Here is a 23,246-nt window from a genome sequence, read left to right on the forward strand (position 1 = left end):
TGTTTTCTTTAATTTCCCATTTATATGTAGAAATTAATAAAATCCCCAGCAGCAAGTATCATCTCACCATTTGTAGTAGAAGCACGAGAAGCTGAGTTAGACTGAGACACGTTATTCAAGCAATAGGGAGACAAGCTGATTTTACAGGCTGGTCTCTGCAAAGTTAGACCAGTTGTAGGCACCCAACAGTTCTGCATGGTGACTGTGCAAGTTGCAGCAGTACCAATTCTTATACCTGCTGAGCCAAGATATCAGGCTTGTAAGAGCACATAAGATTTGGCATAAGTTTTAAGAATGTAATAAAACAGGATATATATTTCTGTTTAAGTGCTTAACTCCACAAATGCCTACTTACCTAACAGCTTTCCTGTTAAGCCAAGTAGACTCTATGAATTGTTTTAAGTAGGCACAGATTCCTAAGTAAAGGAATGCACCCAGCTAGATGCTTTATACAGTAATAAAGTACAGAGTTACAAATACACACATGTACATTTGACATACACAGTTTAACAGTTATGAACAAGTAATACTGATTCCTATCTGTAACATGTAGACTGATGCACACTAAAGAGGTGGGGAAGAGCATTTTTAAAATATCTTAACATGAAATTGCTCTTTTAATGAAAATGGAGGGTGTGGGGGCAGAGCAGAACATTCAAAATTGCTCAAACCTGTGAGTTTTCAACACAGTTCAGAGCAGTTTTGGAAAAGTTTGCCAGAGGAACAGAAGATACTTAGTTATTTCAATCAATGCTGATGTTCCCTTTATAAAACTGAAACTGCCTGGCCCTGTGTTTTACCCTAAGGCATCTGCTTTCCAGTTCTGTGGTTCACACACAAAAAAGCATCAAGAAAAATTACCTGCAGATTTATAATTTTTGAAAGAATTTCTGATACTGTTTATTTCACTGAGAGATACAACAGTTTTTATCTATATTTGGATCCTCCTGAATCAGCATTTATTGCTGCAATACCTATGAGTGATCTCTCAATTAAGACACGTAGCATGGGCTGTATCCTACAGACTGAACTTGCAAGTGCCTATATGCTATTTCATCCTTTAGCATGAAGTTATTAATCAAAGTTTAACTGCAGCAACTACAAGTTATCTTATGCCAAATTTAATATAAGGAATCATCTTCTAGTTCGCTGAAGACTCACACAAAGTGCATGGTTTCAGAAGATGGAGCCGGTACACATTCAACTGTTTGAGTTTGCAAAATTTAGCTAAATGATAGCTTTCTTCAAAGCAGATGATTCTAGAGCACATAAGCTCAGTGGTCTTCTTACTCTTGAAGTGATACTCAAATGCTCTTAACACCCCTTTGGCACCCCCACCTCGAATCCCCTTTGCAGGCTTGAGAATGTGCATTGTAGGTAAGGTCACTCATGGGAAGGCAGAGCCTGTCACACACAGCAAGGTTCTCTTCTCCAGCAACTGGCTTGGCTCAGATCTACAGAAAACAACCACGTTACTGACAGATGTCTTCCCCTGGCACAGCCATGGCCAACACATTTTGGAAACCAACCCATATTTTCCCCCTTCCCTACACCCTGCTAGTTTGGGGCTTTTCCCCAGCAGCAGCTTCTGATGGGAAACATTTGTTATTATGTAATAAAATCATAGGCTATACTCAAATTATCCCTTTCCCTCCTAGGAAGAAGACTAGTTATATACACTCTAAACCGAATGTGCTGGAAGAAAAGACCACCATCCCATGTTGTATTACATTTTTTGTTATTAAAAAAAGCCAAGAGGAAACCCTTGGTAAGAGTGGAGCATATTAATTATGACAAGACATCATGACAAACCAACCAGTGAGACTTAAAGGCCGCTAATAACACTTTTTGTAGTAATTAGTGCAAGATAGTTATCCCATATAAACAAATATTTGATGGTAGACGTCAATGATAAACAATTCACTTGATGACATTTACATATAAATACACATAAATAAAAACCTGCATCATTTAGGTTTGTAGTTAACAAAAAAGTATGGTCTGAAATGAATTAAATGTAATTGTGTCTAGCTAGATCAAAGATCTTCCTATAATGATACTCAAATATGTGGGGTATGAAAAGCATAAATGTACAATTCTCAATTTAGTAAAGTACTACTCTATAAAACAGAATCATGAAAACAGCTCTTACATTTTAATGCAAAGTATAAAATTGTATATTTACATTTACATACACTTTACTGAACTACATCAGGTAGCTCATGGTAAAAAAACATCCCTTTTTGAAAATCTTGCAAAAAATACATCAACTGCAGATATGATCAAAAGTTACTAAGTTAGCAGCTGACATAACATCTGTAGTAAAAAATATATTTTAGGAAAATACCTGGAAAAATCTAAACACCAATAAACACTTTAAAACTATTTTTGAAGTAAAAATTGTAGCAAAACCCAGAAGAAGCTAGCAAGGATAACAAGAACTATTGCATACTGCTCTTTAAGAGCCATGTAGCGACTTAAAACAGAAGCAGCAGGTATGGTAGGAGTTTTGTGGTGTAAGCAAGTGGAAACTGGAGGGTAATAGGAAACCAGTTATCCAACTTCTCTCTCTGTTTATTACCATTTCTATGAGAGAAGTGGATGAAGACAAGAGAATCCCTCTCCCTGAGGATATCCTCCATCAAAGGCTAGAACAAATTGGTAAAAGGAGCCCAATTTCAAGAGCCTTGGACCCCCAGTGTAGAAGCATTTACCATATGTACTTACAGTTCAGTGGACAATAAATCAGATTATTACACTACAACTTGCCGGTTAACTTTTAAGAGTTAACACTATTTTGCAATATGAAGTGCTTCTTAATATATGTATCTATATAATATATAGATATTTGTAAAATACTCGTGCAGATTTGATAGAACAAACTGTGGAAATTGCTTTCTCAAGTCTTTTCTTCCCATTAACAGATCTTTACCTCCACACAAGGAGGTTCAGGATTCAACAAGGATTTCCACAATATGATCAAGGTCATTAAGATCAGATTTACAATTAGAGTTAGAAGCTGTATTTGTTGGAGAAGAAAACGTTTCAAGACTATCACAGTGTCCCATTTTTGTGTTGCTCATCATGCCAGTTAACATAGTATCAAGGTCATAATAAGAATTGTCAACTTCTGAAAACAGATCTTCAACAGTATTAGGACTTTTATTCTCCAGCGTCTCAAATATTTGATCTAAAGATTTTTGAAAGTTTCCTTTATTTTCTTGTGGACTCTCCATTTCCCACACATTGCTCTGCAGGTTTCTAGATGCTTGCACTGCAGAGGCTGTTGACATAGTTTCTGAACTATCTTGTGCCTGGTCACTCTCAAAGTCTTTATTGAAAGTACCATAAGCTGGACCATGCTTTCCCTCAGCTTGATCCCTAGATGAACGACAGAGGATATCTGTTGAAACAAGACGATCCAGGGATGCCTGCCCTGTGCTCTGTGTATTTATCATCTGCCAAGTCCCATCTTGAGTCATTTCCTCTTGGATCTGCCGTACCGTGTTGGCTATAAGTACCGAGCGACAAAGGTTGGGTTCCACCAGCATGTGACACAGCTGAAGTTTAACCAAGGACATATCTAGGAGTGACTGCCGCTGGAGATTATAGGAAGGAATAGCCTTAATACCAGCCAGAGTCCCTTCAATATCTTCTTCACCATCAAAACATTTTCTCTTTAATCCTCGCACAAACATTGTGTCCTGTTAAAAAAAACCAACCAAACAAACAAACAAAAAAAATCATGTACAACATGAACAGTTCAAGAGGGAGGAGGACAAAAAGGTACTAAAAAAGAGAACAGTGAACTTTAATCTTTTACTAAAAAGCAAATTCTTTAAAGATAGAAACATCAGAATTGTCATACCATGTCTAGAATGGCCAGTGTGGTACAAGAGGGGTCAGGAACATGTGGACCAGGTCCCAAAGGCAACATTCGGGAACCAGGGGTGAGCAGGACCACAAGGCATGGCATCGGAGGGAGGCAGGGGCTCCCAGCTCCTGGCTCCCATGAAGCTCCACGCTTGATGGAAGTCAGGAGCTGCTGCCTTGCACAGAAGCAAACATCTCACCGGCTGTATTTCCCCTACTGCAGAGGCAGCTTCTCCTCGCTCCTCCCGTTTCTACTGGCATGCTTAACCTCTGATTTTGGAAATAAAAATACAACCTGGCACACCATCTTTAAAAGATTTGACCCCTCCAGAACATTAATATGCCTAACAGAGTAACATGGAAAAAAAAAACAACCCATGGGCAGCACATGTGAAAATATTAGCTTATGTAGCTACAAAGAGAGTAATATCTAGATCTGTTCCATGTAACTTGAGACATTCAGCAGAGGTGCCCAAAGCAGTCCTTCCAGTTCCCTTCCTTAGGTGAGTAAGTGAACTGAGTAATTCCAGTAAGAACTGGGTAAGTCCAGTAAGGACAGTCATTATCATCCTCTGTATGGGCTTCTGTACTCCCTTCCCAGTAGACTGTAAGACAGGAAAATTCCCGTATTCATAGCTTAGGTTCACCAGCTAAAAATACACAGGGTGCATGCAGGCTTTTCAGTATGCACACCTAGAATCACTTGCTGAATTCTACATGGGGTACCTCTCAAGAACCAGCCTCAGCTCTTCTTCTGAACTGCACTAATTCTGACAACAGTGCCCCAAGCAAATATTGAAGCTGGTCCCTTAGAATACCAAGTAACTTTTTTTTAAAAATGCAGAGTATATCCCTTTAACTCTTACAAAAATTGGGCTGCAAATGAAAGCTGATGCCTGACCTTTACATTTATGCTTCTTCCTTATTTTCTTTCTTAGTCTTCTGTCCTTAGAATTCCTGTTTGCCTACTATTTGGCAGCTTTTTTCAAGATAGTGACCCAAACAAAACAGCTTTTCAACTACAAGCTGATAAAACCAAAATACTATTGCAGTGTCTTTCTACATAACCACCCATTTTCCTTGATAAGTCCTAAACTCTGCCTTGATTTTCTGGTTGCTATGGTACATTCCACGTATTTTCAAGAAATTCTCTCTCAGCTTTTTCAGAGACACTAAAAATCCTCCAAAGGGCAACAACACTGTTCCTTTCAAAATACATTACATGCTTATCTGCTGTGAAAACCTGGGGATAGCACAGTAGCTAGATAAACACTTGGGCTGACTCTGTACAACACTTGTAACATTGCTGTATATATCCATGAAATAACCTTCACTGGGATTGCCAACTCTTAAAAGATTTTGTTCTGCTGAAGGTACAAAACTCTTTAGAAATCATAATGTGCAGAGAGTATAATGTAGAATAAACTTGGTCTTGTTGTCATTTTTCCTAACTTCTTAAAAGCTACCCGTGGATTAGCTATACATTAAATACTTTGGATGTTTCTTCTAAAATTTTATCCTGAAACCTAACATTTCCATTACTCCTATTAAAGAGTTGATATTGTTGTTGCTCGATAGTTCCTTTTAGATTTTCAGACTTTTCTGCAAACTTCCTATCAGAGGATATCCTATTTAATTTTTCCTACACTTCTATGTAAAGTAATTTCTGAACATACCCTTCCCCCCCCATGTGAAACAACCTCTAGAAACATCTTTTGGGACTGTGTACAAATCATGTATGATTACATCATCAAACATTAAACACTATGCAGAGTTTGAAGCTTCTTTTATTTCAACTTACATTCTTGTGAAGAGTAATGAAAACTTCAATTGAATGTTAACCTGGTTTTCATACATCTATAATTTGGCATTTATATGCCTTCTAAGGCACACCAACAGAACAGAACACAGGAGAAAACTTGAAAACCTCAATACGTCACACACACTTGGGAACCTAGAAGCAGAGGAAAAACATTTATCTGTTCTTAAAGGCAAACCTTTCACAGCAGTCACTGGATTTTTTTCTAAAACTTGTTTTCAATTAGTATCTTACATCATAAAGCCCGTTTTTTGCCATCCTGTTCTCGTGATTGCACAGAGTTCCAGGTTAGGGATTCATTTAAGGAGCAAAAAGTGACGTACCAGGAATTGTGTTTGATGCAGTCCTTCCTCTTCTCCCATGCTACTGAGCAAGAGTCCATGCAGTAGAAGTGACAGCACCACCTGCCAAGCACAGGGAAGCAGGATGTCAGGCAGGGACAGGAGATGCAGAACAAGACAGTTCTCCTTCAGTATCTCTATCCTGTGTGATGTGAGCATCATTCCCACAAACCTGAATAGTGCTATTAACCCAATGCACAATTAGAGAACAAATGTGATTTGGCCAACACTACACCCAAAATCTGCAGCAGGAGGAAAATGCCAGTTTAATTCCAAGTCCTAGGCTACTGCCCTGACCTTTGGACCAGCCTTTCCCTTATGCCTACAGCTTTGCCACTTAAAGAGCAAACAGCAATTTTCCAGATGAGCACTGAAGTGTACACAAACAAAAGGTAATGAAAGCAAGTCTTCCCTGCTTTTATTACAAAACTAGGTTGTTTTCACCTTGGTTGTACAAACCCATGTATACCTCTGTAGCATCTAGAGGAAATGAGGTGGCACAAACACAAAACTGTAACACCGCAAAACACGAGAGAATTTTCCTTTACCAGCATAGAAACTTTATGACTAAGATTTACTTAGCAAGATGACAATAACGAAAGTAATGGCAGTAATTAAACTGCTTTAACAATAAAGGCTGAGTTTTTAAAACCCATTAAAAGCATAATAAGATTTGATATCTCAAATACAACTTCCCATCACATGCAACAATTCCCTTAACTACTGAAATGAGAAAGAAAGCTGTTCCAACAGGCTACAAAAACTTTTATAATAAACTATGGAAACAATTCAGATACTTTTCTAGACATGTCTGTGCAGTACAAGACAGTTCTGTGTCTGCAACTGAAGTGCATACCTGGAAAAGAAACAAATAAAGAGGATGCACATGGACATCTGTTCTTATTTTCTGTTTTGTGTAGTAATAAACAATTTTTCAAGACTGCTTGCTCTCAAATGGAGGAGGAAGAAGATGGATGACAAAGGACTTGGGGATGGGAGAGCAGAAAACATGTCTTTCCTCAAGAAGTTGCATACTCGTTAAAATACCACAATGGAAAAAAAAAAAAAAACACCTTTAACATTCTCAAGCCAAAAACTTTTGACTTGATCCCAGATATTCAAACTAAATGATGTTATGTCATGGAAACTGTATTTCAAACAACTCATAGTCTCTTTTTTTTAGGGACTGAGCTCACAGCAACTTTAGAAACAGTGTCTTAAGGCATCTGAACTACAACTTCAGTCAGACATCATATCAAGTCAATAAACTATTTCTTATTTCTGGCAAACACTTTATGACACTATAAAAGTTCAGAAGTTTTTGCTCCCCAGGTACACTTTGAACACATTCTATAAATGAAAAGTGATCTCTTTGAGAGTCTGTGTCTGGTAACTATTTGAATCCCAAAATTTCTACTTTATTGGAGGGTAGGTGACAAGGGCATAAAAAAAACATTCAACACCAAACATCCCCCCCACCACCCTGCGAAGAACTACAGGTAAAGACGGTGCAGTCGTGAGAAAAACAAATTGAAATATTTTCTGGGGCTATTTGGTACATCTGACAATTTTAGAGGGAGAAGCTGTGGCCGTTTGCCTCCCAAAATAGTGGACAACACAGGAGGGGACCATTGCTGTTGGTGAAAGAGCCATTATCACATCCACAAACTAAATGACAGGGGATGCTGCCAGGCCAGGCCAGTCTGTAATCTATTTACATACTACAGAAGGGAAGTTTTCCCGTGCAATATAATAATGTGTAAAACCTTCTGCATGTGATTTCAGGTTCTTCCCTAGGTCGCATGGACCTCTGCTAGTATAAGGCATTAGCCATTGTGTAAAACCTTTTGGTGCATCAGAGCAAGACTGCTGCTGCTTCAGAGTTAAGGTGTTCAAAATCCCCTGATAACTTCAAGCAGCATCTTTGGCTATCCAAGAGGCAGCATCTGGACGAGCTACATTATCTCCTTTCTTCCTCTGCTACCCCAGTGTCATGAGCCCAAACTTTGTGTATTCAACTAAACTGCTGTTTGAAACAGCTATGCAGAAAAAATGTTGTCAAGGACACAACAGCTAGCTGCAGCACAGTGCACTGAGGAAAAAGGAGTTTTGTGGGTTTTATTATTTTGCTTTTTGAAATAAATAATAGCACAGCATTATGTAATTAATTACAAGTTTTGCTTTTAGGATCAACAAATTCCCAGTCTGCTTTACAAAAAAGGTGCTTGAAATTTGATTCAATTCTTATTAGAGCATCAACTTAAGACATTCCAGGTTCACACTCAATTTGGACACTCATAGTGATGTGCTGCCAAAGAGATAGTTAAGTACTTAAGGGAAAAAAGCTGCTTCCCTCTAGCTGGGGTAACAGAGAAGATAAGGAATTTCAGCAGTGCTTATCTTTAGGAGAAAGCAGACAAGACGTACCTAGGCCAGTGCTGGAGGTTCAGTGAAGCACAGTGCTGCTTTTTGTACAGCCGTAAGTACAGTGATGATGGTTAGCACGGCAAGGCAAGAAGGGGCCATATCTCCCCTCTACCACTCTAATCCTCTCCACTCCAACACTGGCTTTTCTAAGAACCGTGGGAAGAAACCAAAGCTCTGTGTAACAGTGGAGAAAAAGACGGAAAGAGACTACTCCTCCTTTTTAGCCACGCACGTGTGCCCATATGGTGGTGCCGAGGTAAAAGGTGGCATGCAGACACAGCAGAGGATGGTAAGGCCAGAAGCATCGCTATTCAGACTGGAACAAAGGCCCCTATAAAGCACTGGGGTCTGCCCACCCCCGGGGCATAGGGGGCTGGCAGGCACCTCTCCGGCACTCGAGAGATTTGAGAAGGGGTTCCAGCACCTGGGGAAGGGCCGGCTGAGCAGATGGGGCAGGAGCTCGTAGAAACGCAGGTGGGGGCCGGGAGCGCTGAGCAGGGGGAGCCCGCAGAGTCGGGGGGAGAGGCGGGACCGGGGCGGGGAGCGAGGGGGAGCTCCCCGGCAGTGGGAGGGCAGCGGAGTGCCCGGGAGAGGCGCGGACGATGAAGGAGCGCGGCTGCGGAAGGGACCGAGCGGAGAAGTGCGGAACGGGCCCCCTGACCCGCCGCCCCGGCCCCCTCAGCGCTGCCGGCGGTTACTCATCGCCCCGCGCTCTCGCCGCCATTTTGAATCGATCCCGTCCCTTCCACGGGTTCCGCCGGCACCGGCTTCCCGCGGATCCGACCCAGCCCAGCCCGACCCAGCCCACCGTACTCACCGCCTTGCCACTGCTGTCGCCGGCGCACGCCCGCGCAGGAACTCCCGCTCGGCTCCCGCCTCACCGCCCGCTCCGCGCCTGAGGGACGGGCGGGGCCAACCGGCCCCGCCTCCCCCCGCCCGCCATCTTATTGTCAAACCCCACAAAGGGACCCGCGTCCGCCGGGGGCGGGCCTTCCCCTGAGACCGCGCCCACTAGGGAGCGGCGGCGGTTGTTATTGGCTGCCGCCAGGCGCTGCAGGAGCTACTCGCCGCTGCGATTGGCTACAAAGCGCCCCTGTCCCGCCCTCGGGCTCCGCCCCCGAAGGCTGTGGGGTTGCCATGGCAGCCGGGCCCTGCCCCTCGGCCGTGAGAGGCTGAGGAAGGCGGAGGCGGAGGCGAGGCGGGGCCGCCCCAATTTCAAATCGCAGCCAGGGCCCCGCGGTGCGTCTGGGCTCCCGGCCACGATCTCCGGCGGGAACAGGTTCAGACCTGGCCGCGCTGCAGCCCGCGGGGAGCCCTGGCGGGGGAGGGGAAAGGGAGCGTTGGCCGCCCCGGTCCGGGCCCTCCCCGCCGTCAGGCGCCACTTCCCTCAGGGCCGGGGAGCCCCGAAGCTGCGCCCCGCGGGGTGACAGGAGGCCTCAGCACTCCATTAGCAAGGCCTGTGGCATTTCCTGTTCGGGCCCAGCCGCCCAGCCCCGGGTCTCGCAGCCAGAGCCAGGAACCCGAGTGCTGGGGGCGGGGGTGATGTCTCACTCCCGCAGGGAGCGGCTGTCTGAGCACGAGTCGGCAGAGAGTGCCCCGGTGGGCGAGAAGGCCAGCGGCATTCTGGCCTCTGTCAGGATTAGTGTGGCCAGCAGGACCAGGGAAGTGATCATCCCCCTGTGCTGGGCACACCTTGAGTGCTGTGCCCAGTTCTGGGCCCCTCAGTTCGGGAAGACTTAAGGTGGCTGGAGTGTGACCAGAGCTGAAGGGCCTGGAGCACCAGTTTTATGAGAAACAGCTGAGGCAGCTTATGAGTGTTTAGCCTGGAGGAGACTCGCGGGACCTTATCACTCTGACAGGAGGGTGCAGCCGGGTGGGGGTCGGGCTCTGCTCCCAGTGAAACGAGTGACAGGGCAAGGGAGAATACAGCCTTAAGCTGTGCTGTAGGGAGTTCAGGCTGAACATTAGGAAGAATTTCCCCACAGAAAAGGTGATTAGGCACTGGAATGGGCTGCCCAGGGAGGTGGTGGAGTCACCGTCCCTGGAGGTGCTGAAGGAAGACTGGACGTGGCAGTTAGTGCCATGGTCTAGTTGACAAGGTCCTGTTTGACAGGACTGGATCTCAGAAGTCTTTTCCAACCTAACTGATTGTGTCCTAAAGCTGCCGCCGCCCTGCTGAGCCAAACCCCCTCCCCAAACCTTGCCGCGGTGACCCCAGCCCGATGCAGCTGCACATCTGCAACCACTTAGGCCGCCCCAGCGTCTCTCGGTCGCTCTCCCGGCCGAGCAGCTACGTGCCGGCTGCTCCGGAGCAGCCCGGGGGAAGGAGGGGCGGCTGGCCGGGGCCGCCGGAGCGCCGCAGAGGCGGCAGCTGCTGCCTCCCGCCCCCGGGCGCGGCGGCACGGGGAGGGGAAGGAACTGGAGAAAGGGTGGGATAGGCAGCTGGAGGATCGGCGAGGTTTGCGGCTGAGGTTGTGTAGGAAAGGCTGGGAAACAGCAGAACTGTAGCGTCATACAGTAAAGCAGGAGGAAATAACATTTCCATACCAAAACGAGATCTGCTTTTGGGACAAAACTCTGTCATCTCTTGTCACTTCATCTGGCTCTTCTTTGTTGAAGTAGCCCCAAGTTCGTTTGCAATTTCGTAGTTGCTTTCAGTTTGCTCAGAAGTGTCAGCTCTCTCCTCAAGCTGTGCATTCAGGTAATTGTTCATGCCTGAAGCCTCTGCAAAGGTTGGCCATCCCCTGACTGGGTGGGCTGTTTTCCCTTTTGTTCTGGCAGCTTGAAACATCCTTTATGTCAGAGATATCATTGATCTGACCAGGACCACACTATATCCTTTATTATTATGGATCACATTATTGACCATGGTTACCTTGGGAATGTCATAATACTCATCTAAGAAGTTGTCTCTAAGTATTCTCTCCTTGCAGCTGTACATACCATTGCTCAACCAGAGTGCATGCACTACCTGGATCTATTTCCACACCAGCACCCTTGGCATCACACAGATCTGAGTTTTTCATTAATAGCTTGGCTGATGTCTGCACTGTTATGCCTCTGGTTTCATGTTGTAACACATAATTCTCCAGGGTGGTTTTCCTGTGATGGACATTTAAAACCCCCTTCACAACTTCATGTGACACTCACTTCAAACTGGAGGTCCTTATATTGGATTCTGTACAGTCAAGAAAGAGGTCTCCTTTCTTTTGTTTATTTTACCACAACATAAAAGGTACAGCCTTTGAGTTCAACTGAATCAGCACTGCAGAACAGGCCCTCTAGAACACAGTGACCAGGACAGATGATGACTGTGTCTGCTTTGTAACTGGCATTTACAGCTGTCAGTGGATTACGGTGAAACTATATTTCTAGGTCTTTACCACAATCAGCTACAAGTCCATAATCACACCATGTTCTCAGATGTTAGAATGCAGCCTCAGTCAAGGCTCAACACATCACACAAAGTAATCCAAGTTATCCTCCTTCTTCTCCCTGTCCCAGTCCTGCAGATGCACTGGTAGAAGAGCGTGACGTGCTCTACAGCTTGTGCTGTTTGGTAAAACTCTCCTGACTCATCACACACAACCCACAGCTCCCACACTGGTGTCTGGTGTCCCTTAAGCTTCAAGGAGCTTCTGCTTTCAGAGTTGAGTACTCCGTATCAGCCACTCCCAACAAGAACCTCAAACACATTTTACGCCAGATTTCCTGCTGTTCACATGGTGCAAAGACTTTGTCCAGGTACCCAGTTGTGAATTGTGTCACCCCCAAAGTTTTGCAATGTTAATGAAGAGTTTAGACCTTAGGTTCCGAGCGAGAGTCGGTTTCTTTCAGCTTGAGGTGGTGCCTCTGGAGAGGAATCCCAAACAAAGAAATCCCTGGGCCTTTATATCCCCACAGTCTGTGCACCTGATCTTCCTGTGCCCAATGATGGTTTATGGTCTGGAGTCTTCTAACACCTCATGGAATTTCTCCATGTCCACGTGGGCAGGCCATTAATTGTTCTTATCTTGCATCCTGGGGCCCTTCAGGATCTCAACTCTTATCTGAAGATACCCAGTCTTTCTCTGTTTACTCCCCTGCTTAGCTCTCCATGCTGACAAAGTTCACTTAAAGTTCCATGACACCAGGTTTTTAGCAGGACCCATTCATGCTAGACTCTCAGCAAGTTACAATTAAACTTAACCCTAGACATTTAATTTCTAACATTTTTATAAGTAAACAGTGTAATTCCCCAACATGCAGTCAACCAAGATGTAATCCCGGTAATCTCTAAATTGCTTGTGAAACAAAAGATGGTCAGTGTGAAAAATATCTAGAAAAAGTCCATTCCTGTTGGGGACAGTCTTTCCTAATGCAGTGCCTGGTTTGTCACGATGATGCCTTAGTCACTCCAGGAGCCATCACTCCAGACACTCAGCATACTCCTGGAGCAGACAGATCCAGGCTCTGCCGCCTCCCACAGCTGGTGGCAGCAGGGCCTGACCCTCCTCCCACGCCCCCCGGCAGCCTCTGCTCAGCAGGAATTCAAATAGGTATTCCCACAACAAATCCTGCAAGAACCTTTGAGCCTCCGTGGAGGCCTCTTTCCAGGCAGTGTGGGGGCTGTTCCCTGAAGGATCACTGCTCGAAGAGTTCATTTGCATTGCTCTTTCTAGTGATAGCATCATCTCTATAGAGTAAGGTACTTAAGTCCCCTCTCCTTATTCTTTTTTCTGTGTAGCTACAGTGAGAGGATCATAACATTTTTTAATTTTTTTTTTCCCCAATAACTTCTCCAGTGAAACTGGAGGATGTCTTATGGCTTAAGAACTACGTCATCTAAGTTTCTGACTAAACCAGTGAAAGAAAAATAGTGAAAGATTCTCCATCTTCGTAAAAAATCTGATAAACTAGTGATGTCTCCTCATTTGATTATTCTCAGCAGAAAGCAACTCACATCTCACATGTGTGAGAAACAAAACTTGAATAGTCAAAATGGAAAACTCTGGACAGATCTTTGCAAAACAATGCAGCCTGAAGTATTTACTAGAGACTGGAAAAATATGTCTGCAAAACTACCTGACAGGGGAAATGGAAATGAAGAAAGTAACTGCATACAAAGAAAAGGAAAAAAGTGAGGGAATCACAGGCCAGGATCGTCAGGAGAGCTACTGTTACTTCTAACAGCAATCACTTATATTTTTTCCCCACCTAATCCTACTACAATACATCTTTCACAGTTCTAATTCTTTAAAATATCTAATTCTAAAAATATTTTTTACAAGACCATATTTTAAAACTTGCTGCAACTTGTTTGTAGTTTAGTCTCTCTCAACAATATAATCTCTATTCTATAGCCTTCCTAAATCAATACACCTTATTTCAGTGTTTACATACAAATGTATAAATTTGTGTGAACTTTCTATCAGGTTTTGAGAATTCTTTACAAATCCATTTCTCACAAGAGCATATACCCAACGCTTCTAGATGATTGGAAGGCATTGCGCCTAGTAAGACACTGCACAGCAGCCTGCCTGCTGAGGAAATGAATAACATGGGTGACAGGGAAAATGGTGCAAATCAGCTCAGCAGGTCTCTCCTGGGAAGCCGGGTCATCACTGACATGCAGCAAGATCTCCAGAGTGAATGGAAGTTCTGAAGGGATTTAAAAGCACTGGCAGCCTCTATAAAATATGAATGGCATGCTCTCTTTGTCTGAAACAGGAGGCACCAGGGCTGGTGTAACAGGAGCAGGCATTGCCTTGATCTTTCCAAGCAAGTCGGAGGTGTAGATCCATCCTGAGCACATGGAGGCAGTGATTTGAGCAGCAGCCCCAGGCTCAGAGGAGGGCCGGGTGGAGCGGAGCTGCTGCCTTGAGCTCCCTTCCCCTGGCTGGGCAGCGGATGCCTCGTGCTCGGTGGAAGGATGGGCTTGGCTTCAATCCCTGAGAGCTGACTGTGCTCCAGCCGTGCCGCCTCCCCGAGCTGAGCATCAGCGGCTGCGGGAGCTGAGCCGGCAGCCAGCTCCGGCTCTCCGCAGCCCGCCTGCTCTGCCCTGAGCCCTGCCTGCTCTGGAGCCCTGCCTTCTCTGGAGCCCTGCGTGCTCCGCCCTGAGCCCTGCGTGCTCCGCCCTGAGCCCTGCCTGCTCTGGAGCCCTGCCTGCTCTGGAGCCCTGCGTGCTCTGCCCTGAGCCCTGCCTGCTCTGGAGCCCTGCCTGCTCTGCCCTGAGCCCTGCGTGCTCTGCCCTGAGCCCTGCGTGCTCTGCCCGGAGCCCTGCCTGCTCTGCCCTGAGCCCTGCGTGCTCTGCTCGAAGCCCTGCGTGCTCTGCCCTGAGCCCTGCCTGCTCTGGAGCCCTGCGTGCCCTGCCGGGAGCCCTGCCTGCTCTGGAGCCCTGCCTGCCTCTTCCTGCGGCGGTGGCTGGTACCGCCTGGTGTGACCTGCGTGCCATGGGCGTTGGAAAGCAGCCACTGCTCCCTCCCGCCCAGCCCCCTTCCTTCCCGTCTGGAGCAAGCCTGTGCTGGGCTGTGCTTGATGCCTCGGGAGCTTTGCTGCTCCTTTCTCAAAGCTGCTCAGCCCCCTGCTGAGCTGGCCAGACTTTCACACATTGGCTGTGACGGGAAGGCTGTTTAGAGCTGGATAATGTTTATAAAACCGCAGAAATTAACAAAAACGCAGTGTCCAGAAGCAGGGCTGACACTACCCTTTTAAAAGACAAAAAAACCCCCAAACCCAACAAAACCAGACATGACTCAGCCCTGAACTGGAAGCTGTGAGCTGTCGCCAGTGCAGTGCTGTGTTCTGGCTGGCGACTCTTTTTGAGAGACAAGGTGTGTTAGCTCAAGCTCTCTGCATTACCAGCACAACTGCCTGTGGTTTGGAAGAGTATTTTTGGCTGTGATCCCACTGGTTCAGAACAGGGACAGAGCTTGCTTGCCTCTGCCTGCTAAAGACAACGTGGACTTGTTCTGAGTCTGTATTGTTCATCTCATAATTACTGTTTGATTAAAGCATTTAAGATATGTTTGTCTTTTTAATTTCGCTCTAGAGTAGGGCAGGAGGCCCACTCCTAGTACACACAGTTTCCTTTAAGCCCAACCTGGCAAATTCTGATTACTTCTGAGATAGGGAGCATTATGAATCAGTTCTGAGTGCTTCTGCAGACAAGCACATTCCTGCAGCAGAGCTCCCCTAAAAAATCCAGAGGCAGATGGAAAACCAGCTAAGGAGTAATTAAATGTGCCTGTTCCTCAAGAAACAAGCCTGCAGTAGCAGCTCAGCTGGGCCCCATAAGCCAGGTACAGGATCCAACTTCACTGCGTTCAGTCTGCAGTCACAGTGCACTGAATGTGAGAGAAAATTTTTGGGTCGTTGCAGTGTGTTAATGTGTGGATCACCAAACGTGGCTGGAAGTTCTCAGCCTTACGTGAGGGTAGGCTTCTCCTTCACTGCTCTGAGCTGGGATGATACTCCTACCTGCAGGAGGGATTAAACAAAGAGCAGTGGGCAACTGGTGCCTGTAAAACAACCCAGAAGGTTTGTAGTAAGCAAGTGAACATTTGCGGGCTAACTGTAGCTTGATGTCGGATGATAATGATGCTGGCATCAAATGTTAGTGGCTTACAAAATGAAAATAGCACAGTCAGAGCACTCATCACCCCAGCTAATCCACGCAGCAGCTAACACATGTCTGAATATGGCACTGCTGGCTCAGCTGGGGGTTGGAAAACTGAACAGTGGCAGTAGGCAGGTGATGGGAGGGGCGTGTGGCTGTCGGCACAACAATGGCAAAGCATTCTGTTCCTAGGCACAAATCTGTCTGCCTCAGGCCACCAGCCTCAGGCCTTGGGTTTTATGGCTGTGAGTATCTGAGTATCTGATCTATCTACTAGGAGGCCATGGGGATTAGGAGTGACATGAGCCAAGAAATGAGTTCTTTGTAAGAACTTGTACCGACTGAGATACTCTGTGAACTAAAAGCAGCCCTGCTGTTTTTATCCAAGCAGCTAGTAGCTTTATGGAACCAATGATAAATTGCTAAGGAGGGGTATTGATATGTTTTGATTGCAGGAAATAGAGTGTTAACAGGACACAGGGAAGCAGTTAGGTTTGCAGTAGTCCACTCACTCTCTTAGCCTGCCTGGCTGAAGTGGTTTGGTTGTAGTTAAAGACCCCTCACAGGCCCTCACTGTTGAAATCAGTGACCATGAGTTTCCTCTTACAGTGGAAAGGCACTGAAAGAAATAATGCCCTCATTACAGTATTTGTTTAATCTGTTCAACCAGGATGTTGATGTTTATTTACAAAATAAAAGTAAAAAGCAGTGTTTTGAGCAAGATCTACAGTTGCCAGCCAATTCAGAGAAGGTGCTCTCCATGGCAGGTGAAAAGTGTATGGTAGTGGACATTGGCAGGGAGGAACAAAGCCCAGATGATACCAAGTTAATAACAATAGGAACCTCTAGTGACAAAGCACCATGCGCTGGACCAAACAGCAGAAGTCTCCAAATGTTGCACCAGCAGTCAGCAGAGATGGATTTTAAAGTGCTGAATGTTGTTTGGGGTTTTATTTTAAGGTAGCTCATTGTGATAGTTCAGGTTTATGTTTGTGAGGGACAAGATTGTTTTGTTGTTGCAAAAGTGCTGCCTTAGAAAGGAATTTTAATAACTAGAAGAACAGACCTACTTCTTAATAGGGATTTTTTAAACGTGCATTTTGGATACTTGAGTGCCATGTTATCTGGTGCTGCTTAAAATATGTGTTCTGTATCTAAGCATAAATACCATAGGCTATGACAGTTGCTATAGCAACTAAGCATCTACTATTAAATAGCACCCACAGGCTGAAAAACCATGTGCAGCCTGTCAGTACACAAGGTATTCCTTTCTTTTCAGCCAGCTAAGAACAGTATTTTCATCTCGGGAGCTAGTCTGTTTCTGATGAATGTGTTTGTGCTGGTCATGTGAAGATCTTTTCTCCCCCATCAGCTCTACCTTCCTTTGAAACAGCAGATACTATAAGAACAAAATAGCCTGGAGTGATTGCAGACTGAAGAAGTTAATGAATAATTCCTTTTTTCGTATATTTTTGAACATACATTAGAGTGTGGCTTTCAAATCTTTTAGTTCAGATTTGAGCTTGCACCTTTGCTGTTCTGCATCTTTTGATATTACAGTGTTTTGCTCTTGAAACCAGCCTTTCAGGAGGCACCGTGCTGTTCCTACAAGCCGTGTCCTTGAAAATTACAATATCAGTGGGAAACTAATTTCTGCAGTCATGGCAGACCGGAGAGTTATAATTCAAAAGCACAGTTAGAACTAACAAAACTTTTAGGAATATGTGGTGTAGTTATTTATTTTTAAGCTTACCTTAAAGTTGGTATGCATTTGGACCATGAAATCTACAGGGGAAAAGTAGAAAAATAAGAACACTGATTTTCATATAATAATAATAATAATAATAATAATAATAATAATAATTCTGGTGGTTGAGACTTCAGTAACAAGTTGTTGACAGCATTAATTGTTTTACATTTTCCAAAGCATAAATGTGATTTTCTTTAGACCCATCATAAATAACAAGAAGAATAAAATTAAGCATCAGTAAGAAGAAATATGCTGGTTATTGAAATGAATGCTTTATCTGCAAATTAAAATGACCCTGTATGAGTCTTGAAGAGTAGAAAACAGCTGTGATGGCTTATTGGAGTGTTTGGATTGTTTCCAAATTTTATTTGAGGGTCTGATGAATCAATAGGTTAAAAGGAAAATGTACTGTAGCCACGAATTATTGCTGATGTTGATTTGCTGATGGCTTAGCAGAATTCCATAGTTTGTAAAAATATATTATAGTAGGAACAAAACAATTACAGTTTAATAAGAGTATCAAAAAGTGAGGATAAGAAGTAGGTAAACTAAGGCATGAAAATGCATATTAAAAATGTGAGGTTTTTTTCTTAAGAGAAAAATTGCTAACACATGTGTGCCTTGTGTTTAAAGGGTTAACCCTTTAAGTTAGAAGCATGACTATGAAGAGAGATAACAGCCTGTGAGCTGGTCTTGTTCTCTGCTCTGGTCCTGCACCTCGATGGGAATGACAGCCTTGACTTTTGTAGCAGTAAAGGAATGTTAACTCCTGTCTCCTGGTGGTCTGCCAGTAGCCAGTGGCTTCCCAGCAATCATTTCAATATGTCTCCTATTAATGGAATAATAAATCTTTAATTTGTGTTACTTACAAGTATCACCAAATGCCAACAGACTTGGATAAAGTCGCAGGAGTTGCTGTGAGCCGTGGTGCAGGATGATGTGGAGAGAGGTTTGCCGAGGCAGGGAGGCAAAGTGGGGCTCATCAAAGAGTTGTTCAGAATTTGCTGGGTGTTTAGATACTGCATGGGGCTCAGCTGAATGCCTTAGATGGTCTGCCTGCCTCCTGCCACTTACATCCTCTCCAGGGAATCATGGACAGATCCTGGCAAGTTCCATTGTTTTCAAATTTTAATGCGAGAGAATTGTTTCTTTCTCCCCGTGATTTCTCTGTTTCTAATGTTTTTTTTTTTTTTCTTCTTCTTGTTTCTCAGCTTGTTTGTAGCCATCCTTGAAAAAGGTTGTGTTTCTGCCATATTTGGATAAATATTATAGCCTGATCTTGTGTCTGGCTCAACAGCTATTTGTATGGTGAGGATAAGCACACACACTCCTCTGTACAGACTGTTCTACCTAGGAGCAGCACAAAGTCGTACTAATTATGTTTACGGGATGTGAAATTCAGGGATATAAGAGGTACTAATGTTTTTTTCTTCCACTGTGAAATCCACCACTCTTAGCAGGAGAAATAGGGTAGAGTCTGGTGCCCTCTTGTGACTGCATTGAATTACTGGAAAAACATTAAATTCTGACTTAAAAGCGGACAGAGCTTGAATTACACTGGAAAACACAAAGAAATTTATCCTAAACAAAAGCTGGAAATATAGAAAATGGTGAATTAACCTCTCGGTGTTATTTCTGAGGTGAAAATTCTACGTGGTTCAGAATAGAGGCAGCAGAGTCACAACTCATAGTTGACTGATATGTGGAATATTTCAATGATATGTTGCTTTCATAAAAACTTTTTTTCATGCTATTCAACTCGATATGGTACCGAAGGATGGACAAGTCAGGGTTATACATTAATATTGCCCTACCTAATGGAAGATTGTACCCAAACTACATTTCTAAGTGAAAAACTCCCCAAATTCTCCAAATTCTAGGGAGTTAAAATCATGATCTGAAACTATGATCCAGCAAAAAAAGTTCAGATTCACATTTAATTTTCCTCATCCTTAAGGGAGGAGGAGGATGTCTATTTTCATGGCTTTGGTTTAATTTCGTTCTGGAATTTCTTGTATAGTGTTATTTTCTTATCTTGGAATTTGACTAGGAACTTGTTCTAGTATCTGAAACTGAATGCTTGGATGACAAAAAGAGAAACATTTAGTATAATTTCCAGCTTCCCCACTCTCATGAGAGGGGAATATTTCTGGTCAGAAAAGGCAATGACTCATCCTGTAAGAAATCAAGAAGTGTCCACTCAGCCTCTCTAGGGAAAGCCCCGTGCCGAGTTATAAAATCACACACACCTCTGAGTTCTGATTTTGTGTAAACTGAAGTTGCCCTCTGACCTTTAGTTTCCCATCAAACTTTTCTGACTTTTCAGCCTGTCTGTATCTGCTTCACTCCACTCTGTACAGAGGAAGATCCTCATTTGTCCTCTTCTTGTTTCTGCTGAAACTTCAGATTTGTTCTTGGCCTGTCTAGAATCTTGTGGGCCATTCCCACAAGTCACAACAGCAAGATTTGGTGATACTCCTTGAGTTCCCTTGCTGTTTAATGTACTTTTTTCCTCCCCTTTTCCATATCACTCCATCCAGTCCCGAGTTTAATGTGAAACTTCTGCATTTGTCACCTTTGGGATAAAGCTGTACCTGCCAGCTATGCAGCATTGCAGCATTCCACTGAGAGCCTTATTTTAGGAAGGATTTGAACAAAAGAATCAGAGACAGTTAGAAACCATACATGCAGCTACATGGAAAATTACAGGATTTTTTTATACCTTATCAAATGTCCTGTATCAACACACTGCCTCATCACCTATAAATGTCAAACATACTAGAATGAAAACTACCTGTAGTGGGTAGTGTGAGCCACATCTTCTTGACTATATTTAAGAAAGGCAACATTCGCCTGCCCCCAGGTATCAAATTGATAAGTAATAGTGCTGTTGTCTCAAATGTATCAGACTCACACTGACAGAGACTTCATCCCAGAAAACTGGTGCTAAGAGTGCTTCCAAACTCTTCAAAGTAGTGTCAGGAAGGGAAGAGCTTGAGAGGCAGAGTCCACATGGATAGATCTTCAAGAACTAGGGATTTTAGAGATTGTTGCTGGAGGTCTCCTGTGTACAGCACTGCAGTAGTGCTACTGGTGTCTTCAGTCCTGTACCTAGGCAGGTAGCATGAGCCTTGTGAGTGCTTGGTCCTGAGTGTTTCCAGTCTGGAAATCAACTCTGTGGATCAGTATCACTCTTGTCTTCTGAAAACAACAAGACACCTCCAAACAGCAGAATATCACAGTGAGGAAAATCCCAGCAAAACCCCCAAGGCTCTAAGGCCCAAGTTATCAGGAGGAGACACAAAATTAAAATGAAAGTCTGCGTGGTTTTTTTTCTGATGCCCCAGCATAAATAGAAGCAAATAAATACTTTGAATCTGACCCTGAAAGTGCTGACTAATTAGAATTTGTGCTTTAATACCTCCTATTTGCCTCCACGCTGTTCTCTGCTCCATTGCAATAAGCTCTGAATATGCATAGACACACCTGCTCGTGCTTTCTAGTATCTCCTGCAAGGACTTGTATTTTAAACCGAGGAGCCAGACAATGCTCAAGGGAAGAAATGTCACATTTTACAGATGGGGAACTGTGATACAGGCTGCTGCATTTCTAAGTAGCTTTCTGAACATGGATATTTGCATATTTGTTCAGAACATCTGTGACTTAAGGTTTACAAGGTTTTTAAGGACTTTGTATATCATACAGCACCCTTTTCCCACAGTGTCTCTCTTGTCTTTCATTCTTCATCGCCCTGAAGAAAATATTTCAAGACAGACCTTTGAACATAGAAGGATGCTCTGTGATCATGGGCTGAAATGCACAGGCCCTGTCACTGACAGAGACTACCAAACTGGATGGATCATTTCATGGTGCAGTGAGAGGTTGCTCTTGTAGACAATATTCATGTGATGTTTTGTAAATTTTTACCATATCTTATCATATGTCCTCAGCAGAGTTTCTGTCTGAAAGGCTGGTTTTTGCTTCATTACCTCTGAGCATTTCTTACAGGATAGAGTAAGAGAGTAAAGTCCTAGAAGTTATCAGTGATGTGAATTACAGATTAGACATAATGAGTTCAGAGCCCTACCCTTTCTTACCAACAGCTCATGATGGCAGCTACTAATAGCCATTACCAGGGTATTAGTGTTAGTCCAGTTTGGGATAACATTTCTCTTTTTGTGCTTCACATTCTTGTCACTTTGAGGCCGTGCTGCATCCCTGCTGCAAGCAGAAGCGCCCTCTCCTGTGCAGAGGTTCATTTTGCAGGGAAGGAGGGAGAGTGCCATGCAAACCACCCACTTCCAGCAGGCACTGAAGAGATGGAGAGAGCTGGTATCACATCCTCTAGACCCGGCTGCAGAAGACATGCTGGGAGATCCCAGCTGGCACCTCTATGCTTCCCTGCATGCCAGAGAGGTAAAAAAATTATTGCATCTCTTTGATGCAGTTCCCCCACTCTTATTTGCTACTGTTAGTTTGTGCTCGTTTGAAAATGAGATGGGCATTCCAAACTGTCAGGGAACTTTGGCATCATTTCACTGTACAGAGGAAGTTTCCTCGAAGACCAGTCCCACAGTGTAAGCTGTAGAATAAGCTCAGTAAGAGAAGCCATTAAGTTGTGGATATTTCTGAAAGCCTGGTTCTGAGTTAGATTTCATAACTCACTACCCAGCAGAAATTTGACATGTCTGTACATGTACAGTCACAAGGTGACCAACTGCAGAAGAAACTTGTCACACGTGGAGTGTCTGAGTTCATTCCTGTGGGGTTTTGCCAGCTTTTTAGTAAAATTGTAGCAATCCTCTTGAGGCAAAATTTAATACAGAACATGAAAGCATTTCTTAGTTAGGAATAAAGTTTTATAAGTGAGTTACCCTAAACATTTACTTAAAAAAAATGCAGTCTTCAGATATAACTTAAAATTGATGAATAAGCAAACAAATCACATATATTGTCTACAAAAACTAGTCTGGCCAGCTCTAGTTCATAGCCAGAAATTATTCACTTTGTGCTTTATAGTCATACTTCAAATAATCAGCAATGAGCTTATCTCCCAGGTACATTATAAGTGTCTGAGACACATGTAAAAATAAAATAATGTATTATTTATACTGTAGCCCACTCTTCTTTTAGTCAAATGATGGAAGTTATACCTGAGTAAATGCTGAGTATAAAAGAGTGAAATTTTGTAATCCCACCCCTTACACTAGTGAGCAGCTTACCTGCTCTGCAACTTTTGTGTGGAGACCTGGCCATCTAAAGGCCAGATTGGGAGGCACAGCCTTGGTTTGGCTCTGTACTCTCTCTAACTCATCTCATAGCTTGGACTGAGTTGGGGAAGTTGGGAGCCAGATCCCTATGGGTACAGATCCAGATGGTTGTGTTGAGAACTGCAGATCTGATGTAGCAGGTGAACCTTTCTTCACAGCATGAAGCAGT

At 43.9% G+C, this 23,246-nt stretch overlaps 1 protein-coding gene and 1 pseudogene across 1 annotated transcript; both read right to left on the bottom strand.

Moving 5' to 3' along the window:
- Positions 1 to 1,721: 1,721 nt before the first annotated feature.
- Positions 1,722 to 9,391, bottom strand: CDCA4 (cell division cycle associated 4). Its single transcript, XM_041476372.1, has 3 exons — positions 9,278 to 9,391; positions 6,016 to 6,096; positions 1,722 to 3,704 (listed from the first exon to the last, which is right to left on the bottom strand). The coding sequence occupies exons 2-3, from the start codon at positions 6,052 to 6,054 to the stop codon at positions 2,949 to 2,951; spliced, it is 795 nt and encodes a 264-aa protein (XP_041332306.1). The 5' UTR covers positions 6,055 to 6,096; positions 9,278 to 9,391; the 3' UTR covers positions 1,722 to 2,948.
- Positions 9,392 to 11,050: 1,659 nt separating this feature from the next.
- On the bottom strand, positions 11,051 to 13,947 carry LOC121358201 (annotated as a pseudogene).
- Between the last annotated feature and the right edge of the window lie 9,299 nt (positions 13,948 to 23,246).

Source organism: Pyrgilauda ruficollis, unplaced genomic scaffold (genome assembly GCF_017590135.1).
Source record: "Pyrgilauda ruficollis isolate IOZ18807 unplaced genomic scaffold, ASM1759013v1 scaffold38, whole genome shotgun sequence".
In the NCBI taxonomy this organism is placed as follows: Eukaryota; Metazoa; Chordata; class Aves; order Passeriformes; family Passeridae; genus Pyrgilauda; species Pyrgilauda ruficollis.

Bases quoted from the DNA above. Each gene is read 5' to 3' on its own strand.
- CDCA4 (XM_041476372.1), bottom strand. From the start codon at position 6,054: ATGGGAGAAGAGGAAGGACTGCATCAAACACAATTCCTG. The intron at 3,705-6,015 runs GTACGTCACTTT...TTTTTTTAACAG, and splicing joins TGCATCAAACACAATTCCTG to GACACAATGTTTGTGCGAGG.